Source organism: Rhea pennata, chromosome 12 (genome assembly GCF_028389875.1).
Source record: "Rhea pennata isolate bPtePen1 chromosome 12, bPtePen1.pri, whole genome shotgun sequence".
In the NCBI taxonomy this organism is placed as follows: Eukaryota; Metazoa; Chordata; class Aves; order Rheiformes; family Rheidae; genus Rhea; species Rhea pennata.
Window position 1 is genome coordinate 22,993,180 of NC_084674.1, and position 7,436 is coordinate 23,000,615.

Genomic DNA, 7,436 nt, shown 5'->3' on the forward strand with positions numbered 1-7,436 from the left:
AGGGCCTTTTGCTCAGCGTTCCTCTGATTTAAGGAGATCTTCATCCAACCACTTCCCCCTGTTAGAGAGCCTTGGGAGGTCTGGCTGCAGATGAAAGGCACTGGCAGAAACATGTTTCCTAACTAATGCCAACAGAGATGTCAGGGGTGAGAAGGATTCTGAGTTAGAAGGTAGCATCTGAGAAGCCTTTGTTTGCATTTTAAGTGCATGATCCTGAACAGCCTGTGCAGGAGCTATCCCTAAATGAGGCCCTTCTCCTTGAGCTGTGTCTGGCATGGGGGTGCTGCTGTGCTGCACATGCTGATCTCCTGACAGTGTGCAGTAACATCTTGTCACCTTAACATTGGTATGTAAGATATGAGATCCAAATGTGACTGTCCATAGATGCCTAAAACACATTCACATGCCAGAACACTTTTAAGATCCAGATCATCCAAAAGGATGGAGAGAGAATGTGTCAAATCTTTGGATATATTGTCTCCACTTGCAATATCACAGATTTGCATATTTGAAGCCAGTAATTGTGGGTTTTTTGTGGGTATAGTGAGCTCACTTGGGAAGAGACCTTGCAGATGTAATAAATGTGTAGCTGGGTAGGGGGATACAGCTGTATGTATGGCAACAGATGATCAAGCCTGGCGTAATGTACACAGGTAGGCTTTGGATGCACAGGAGCCGTGCCCTGGAATAGTCATGGGTGCACAATGTGCTCTGCTCTGAATGCTGTTCCCTAGGCAAAGAGCAGATCCTACACTTCCCTTGCTCCTTGGGCTGACAAGAATCCAGCTGCAGTCAGTGGGATGGGAAGCAGCTAGATAGGGCATATTGTTTTCTATTTAATGTTCTGTTCATTGAATGTGCTGTTCATAAATCTTCACAAACATGTCTCCTAATCGTTCTTCTTTCTGTTCTTGCATCTGGAATACTCTCTCCAGGCTGCAACTCCAGGACAGGATCTACGTCCTCCACCACGATGTTTCGTCCAGTAAATCTTCTCATTTTTTTAATTTCCTTTGTCTTTCTCCCTCTCTCTCTCTCTCTTTTATTTTGTTTTTGTTTTCGTTTTTTTTTTTACTCTGTCAAGGGGAGGTGGGTATGAGAGACAGCTAAGGGTTGCTGTCTAAGAAGGGTGTTCAAGTAATAAAGAAAAAGGTCAGTAAGAAGCAAAGCACTGTCAGGCTTTTCCCTTCAGAAATTTTCAGCTGAGAGAGGTCCCCAATTCCTCAAAAAATTAATTGTTCCTGACTTTAGGTGTCTAAAGGTTGTGTCTGAGCTGGTAGTCCTGGTGCTTTCTCACCTTGCTGGTAAGAGGCAGACATATACACAGAGTAATTCATTTCAAGCTGACACAGATGCTATAAATAAATACATGTGTACCTGTGTCTCCATTTATGTTAGAGGGAGCCTAGGCATTTAGTTTAGATTAAATGCCCAGCCTCAGTCACCTGAAGTTAGGTGAGCAGACCGGGTGTCCGACTGATGCAGAGAAGGATGCCTTGTATCTTTTCTGGCCTCGGCTGAAAACATTTAAAGCTGCAATTTGGTGAGGCTTCTCCAGCTAGGCAGTTACGTTTCCAGTCTGTGCTTGGTCAGGAGCTGCAGTGTTGCAGATTCATTACAGTACTATTCCATCTCTATGGGGGTTTTTGACAGTGTTACTTCTTAGAGGTGTGTGTGCACAGCCTTCTGTCCACAGATCTGGGTTTGCACTGCCCTTGGAATTAGCAGACGGACAGCTCCAGTCCGAAAGCTGTGTAGTTTTGTTGTCACTACACCTGCATGCGGAAGCCGTGTGCTGAGAACAGTGCCACGTGCACGTGGTTACGTGGTGTCTGGCTACAGCTGGTAACTCCTCAGTCCAGACAGTAGCAGGAGCACAGCAAGCTGAACCTTGTCTGCAGAACAGCATACCTTTAGGTGGCTGGTACTGCTGAGAGATGGGCTCTTTTGCTCATTACTTACGTATGCAGCTTTGATAAGAGGAAGGCTATGTGTCCTGCCAGGTAGAATAAACTCCCACTTAGGTGTGTGGGGGCTTTCTCAGCTTCTTCTTGTTGATTTAGATTCAGGGGGCCACAAAGGGGTCTCGAGCTCTGTACTGTAAGATGTTAGGCTAAGAGAGACTGTTGATACACAAGAAAAAAAAAAGTGTTTTGTCTGTACTTAGCTTTACCTCCCTCTTGCAGAGCCAGACACATGCACATGTGTCTGGAAGGACACGCTGTTTTCTGAGTAGAACTCTAACATTGAGCTTAGAAGGGTTATTGTGGGCGAGAGCTGGTTGTGATTTTCTTTCTTCTTTAGGTTCTGCCAAGCAGCTGCTGCTTTGGGGCCCTGTGGACTTCATAGTCAGTAACCCGCCATATGTCTTCCATGAGGACATGGCGTCCCTGGCTCCAGAGATCTTTCGGTAATCAGACAAATAATATTTTCCTTATCCAGTTCTTTGAAGCAAGATTTTTATTCTATTTCTTCATACTACACATGCACATGCAGTGCATGTGGTATAGTATACATGTATGTGTATGCAATAGCATTGCTTTAATACTACTGAGAAGCCCTAAACAATATAAAAGTAAATTAAATATTTATGAAAATGAAGCAAGCATGCACTTTTAAGTTACCAAGTTTCCAATTCAAGACTGTCTTGTTTCAAAACATTTTTCCCATTAGGCATTTTCAGCATAGTTGATATGAGTTTATGAAAGAAAGTGTAATTAATCTGAGCAGCTTTTTTTGTGATGGAAAAAACCTGGACGGAAATGCTGTGACCTGTTCTTGTCACAAGACCTCTCTTAAACAAACAAACCTGCACAAACTTGAATATGCTTTTGAGGGATCTGGAACTACTCTGCATGCACTGCTCTTGCTCAGAATTGATTGTTCTGCACGTCAGGACAAAGTCCTGCGCTCACCCCTGTGCAAGACGTGCACAAAAGCAGATTCCATCCTTGAAACTGGCTGAACTTTCCACATCCTAATTTAGCCTGCTAGGTTAGAAGGCAGTTCAACCTGGCTATTGTCTTATTTTGGCAGGTAATAACCTAAGTTGATCCCTTGTAGAACCCTGTCTCTCCCCTGCCACCCTCACTCTCTGCCCAGCTAGCAGGGGGGAACATATCCATATATTGTAAGTGCATGGCCCAGGCAGCAGTTGGCTCATGATTTTCAAGAACAGTTCAGGGAATGTTTTCTGCTTGTGCTCAACTCAGAGTTTCTTGGCCTATTGGTAGCTTTCTTATTACTCCATGTATTTTATGTAAAAGTCATGAGGGTGCTCTCACCTAGTATGAGTGGCAGAGTTCAAGTGTTTTAGATGCGCGTTTTTCTGTGGAGTGAGGCAATGCAAGTTACTGCATTTGTGAAACGCATCCTCAAAGATACGGCTCGTACCACATGTATTTACTGTTACTGTCTCCTTTTGCCAAACATTAGCTATGAGGACCTTGGTGCACTGGATGGGGGAGATGATGGAATGAGAGTCATCAAAACAATTCTGGCTCTGGCTCCTTCGCTTCTGAAGGATTCTGGGTAAGCACTGCTCTCTCTAAATTTCCTGTCTATTGTCCATCTACTTTTATAACTTCCATATTGAAAGGTACAGAGGGAAAGAGTAGCAAAAAAAAACCCCTCACCTTCAGCTAGTAGAAAGCAGGTTAAAAATGCCACAGATATAAGCAAGAATTAGCTTGCATTTGGGGTATGCACTGCTGTATGGGCCTTCTTTGACCAGTGGTGGTGTTTCATAGTCATTGGCGAAATGAGAATTTTCAAAGGTCAAAGCAGCAACAGAAAGAACGTGGAGGACAGCAGCAGAGAAAGAGGAAACACAACAGAGGAAAATTTCTAAGCAGAATAAGTCATTGAGGGAGAAGTGATGTATGATGCAGAGCTCTGTGAGAATGGATGTAGGTCTCTGCTTTCCTCTGACCCTTTAATTAGAGGAAACTTGTAAACTGTGCCAGGATACAATGCTGAATATCCCAGGAAAAACAAAAGATTCATCCAATGATGGTTTCTTAGATGTTAAATTTCTCCATGATTAATGCTCAAGATTGTCTGTTCCTATTCCCTGTCATGTGGGATCCATTTTGTGTTTAGACCTACGCACGGAAACTTGGCAAACCCAAACCTCTGTTCTGCAAAGGGTGCTCATATACCTTGTTGAAAAGTCCTGACCTTTTACCAGCTTAAGAGAAATCGTTGAAAATCCACTGTTTTGAGAGGAGGAATTGTAATACTGAGAGGCACACTGCTCAGAGAAGAACTAATTCTTCATGCATTGCATGATCACAAGAGCCTCAGAGCTTACCAGCAATGGAGATTGATCCCATGGGGGCAGTTGTTAGGATTGTATTTCTTTCCCTTTGCTTGTATTATTAGATCAAGCTGCCATTGATGAATGGGAATGTTTTGAGGTCAGGAATGAGATCCACACCCAGCTGGTAATTAGTTTGGTGAATTTATAGGGAGTGTTCAGTGTGGGACATTTTAGGAATTCTCGAGAGTATATGGCTGGGGCTTGGCCTGTTCCTTGCCTGTTAAACTTGTATCTTGCTACTTTGTCAAAGGCTGCAACCAGTTGCACCATCTCCATGTGCCTGTGAGCTAGAGTGAGTCTGCCTTGTGGCAGGAGCAAAACTCAGAAATGAGCCAGTGTCACACAGCCTGGCTGCAGCAGAAATGGCTCTCCAATGTCCAAGCCCAGTACTGGTGCAATGATTGAGGTTACAGTCCTACTGTATATAGGACTGTATGGCCTGAAGCCTGATAGTGTTTTCATAACCAATATATGGGGAAAATTTGTGTGTTAAGTTATATTTTATGATTATTGCTTTGCTACTGGGACTTAATGTCACCCTGCTTCTACAAAAATGGACTTCATATTGCCAGTATTCATGCATTTGCATCCTAAAACTTCATCCTCTCCTTTCCTCAGCAGCCTGTTTCACCTTACATTTTTGGGGGCCTCAGTAGGGCTGAGCAGGCTATATATTTGCATTGGGACAAGCTGGGATCCTTACACCTCAATACCAGGATTAACTGTTCACACAGAGCTATACCATGAGAATTTGTCTTAAGATCAGCCTTTCTTCCCTCTGAATGAAGCAGCTGCAATCTGCATCTTAAATGAACAGCTGGGATCTGTTTTAACATCATTGGATTGCAGCGTGTTTCCTTCTCATCTCATTTCCTGTATAGATAAGAGTCATCTAGGGAGAAAGGAAGGCCTTAATTTTTCTCAGCTTGGTAAACTGAATGTGTTTCCCCACTTCCTACTCCCGTGTGTGTCCTTTCAGGAGTGTGTTTCTGGAAGTTGATCCCAGACACCCAGAGATGGTGGCGAATTGGCTACAGACACACCCCAACTTGCTACTCGCTCTTTGTGCCATTCACAAGGACTTCTGTGGCAAGTAAGTCTCTCACCTTCAGACTTTTGCTTCAGATGTAGGTCTGTGTACTGTTCCCTGCATTCCAGTATCTTGAATGAAACTCAGAGAAAGTCAGCAGCTGAAGGCAACCATTTCTAAAATGAGGACTCCTTCAAGAATCTCAGTGTTCTTTTATGTCCCAAGATAGATGGGTAAATGTTTGAGTCAGAAGTGCTGACAGAGGCAAGCATTTCTGATGGAGTGACTAGTTATGGTGAGATTATCTTCCATGGAAAATGGCTGTTTTACATGACGGAGACAGAATCATCTCCCTAGTAAGTTCTAATGCTCTGTTCATTCTTTTCCCCATAGGCCTCGGTTTCTGCACATCCAAAAACAAAGCAGGTGACAACTGTACCTGAAATAAGTCTTCCTTGCAGTATGCTTCTCACTGTTGAGCTCTGCTGAACAGCTTGTTGAAAATTCTGCATGGCAGAAGGACTCTCCACTGCATTTCCCAGTGCTTTGAGCTCTCCATACAGTGGCAGGCCTCCTCGCTTCCTGTTACAGTCTTCATCTGGAGCTGCAGAGGATCAAGAGAGAAAAACTAAGATGGAAACATGCGGAAGTGCTTGACTTTCCTCAGGGAACTGCATACAATGTTTTAGTTCTATACTAAACTGACTTATTAATCTCAGAACCCAATATGGAAGAGTTCACAATTCCAGTTATTTCATCATATTTCTGTTATGACAAATTTCAAAGAAATTCTTAAGAGTACAACTTCTGAACAGATCAGATGGCGTGTTTGACCTTCAAGAAATTTCACAATTTTTAGTTCTGCTTTTTGCCTTAAGAGAAATTTAAGAAAAAGTGGCCAGACTGTATAATAGGTCCAAACTGTGGCTTGTCCTGGTGCATAGTGTGCGTAGTGTGTGGGTGTAATGGGACATGACTCATCTGCACACTTCAGATTGAGTTCTGTTGCAGGATCCTGATGCTCTGAAGTGGCTCCCCAGTAGTAAAGCAGCGTAGTCCCCACCAAGTGGCATGTCATTAAAGGACCAATACACATGTTACACCATGGTTGCTGAGGAGAGACAGAGTTCTACAGCTGAGATAATGTGATTTTGAGGTGGACTTGGGAAGAGATCAGACCAGAATTTACTGGCTCATTTGCCCCTTCTTTTGGAATATTCTTGTTTGGGCTAGAAGGGAAAAACCTCACATTTGCACAGCTATGGGTCACAGCTGAAAAAAGCACGTCCTTCCTATCACTTTTTTTTTTTTTTTTTTCCAGATTCCTGGCTGTACAGGTTGCAGACTTGAGAAAGGAAAGAGCTCTCTTGGTATTGTTAAAACCATCTGAATGTGCAGCTCCTCCTATGTTGTGGATGCTGCCAGAAACAAACAATACATCGTAATAAAGATTGTGCTTCACGTAGGTGAAACCAGGTCTCAGATCAGTGTTCCTTGCAAGAACTGCTGTGCAATCATATTTTCAAATGTGCTAGCAGAGCTGAATAAACATCTGGGATCCACACATTGCTTCTGATAGTAATACCAAACTTCTCTGTAAGGCATTTAAACCTAAGACTTTACAAAGGAGGTCAGTATCACTACCCCAGTTTCACAGATGGAGAAATCAAAGAAAGAGAGGTGAAATGACTTGTACAGAATTTGACAACAGGCTTAGTTTGGAATAAGAGCTAGTTTCTTCACAGCTGTGGAAATAGCTGAGATATCTTTCTTTGTCTGGGAAAGATGACTCAGAGTCAACACAGAGCAAAACTGAGAGAAATTCCTGAAACGGAGAGTCAAGATCATGCTGTTATAAATAATGGGATGATGAAATCCAAGCTGCTGCTTATTGTTGCTGTTGTTTCCCAGTGTGGCGAGTTCCTTTCCTGACCAAAGCTAACCAGGGAAGGGAGGAAGGAAGGAAACCAGACCAAAGGATCTGATGAACCGGTCTGAATGGAAGCATTTGCTGGGCCAGAGGAGGTGAGCATGTGCTAGGGGGATGGAAGTTTCCAGTTATGACCTTTGCAGTCTCAGAGTGTG

At 43.3% G+C, this 7,436-nt stretch overlaps 1 protein-coding gene across 2 annotated transcripts in view; it reads left to right on the forward strand.

Annotated features, from left to right (window-relative positions):
- Positions 1 to 6,915, forward strand: part of HEMK1 (HemK methyltransferase family member 1) — a 29,024-nt gene extending 22,109 nt beyond the window's left edge. For both annotated transcript variants that reach the window (XM_062585724.1, XM_062585723.1), the window contains 5 exons: positions 936 to 985; positions 2,305 to 2,410; positions 3,436 to 3,531; positions 5,301 to 5,414; positions 5,745 to 6,915. In XM_062585724.1, coding sequence (XP_062441708.1) covers positions 936 to 985; positions 2,305 to 2,410; positions 3,436 to 3,531; positions 5,301 to 5,414; positions 5,745 to 5,781 — 403 coding nt within the window. In that variant the 3' untranslated portion in view covers positions 5,782 to 6,915. The remainder of the gene's footprint in view (positions 1 to 935; positions 986 to 2,304; positions 2,411 to 3,435; positions 3,532 to 5,300; positions 5,415 to 5,744) is intronic.
- Positions 6,916 to 7,436: the final 521 nt, after the last annotated feature.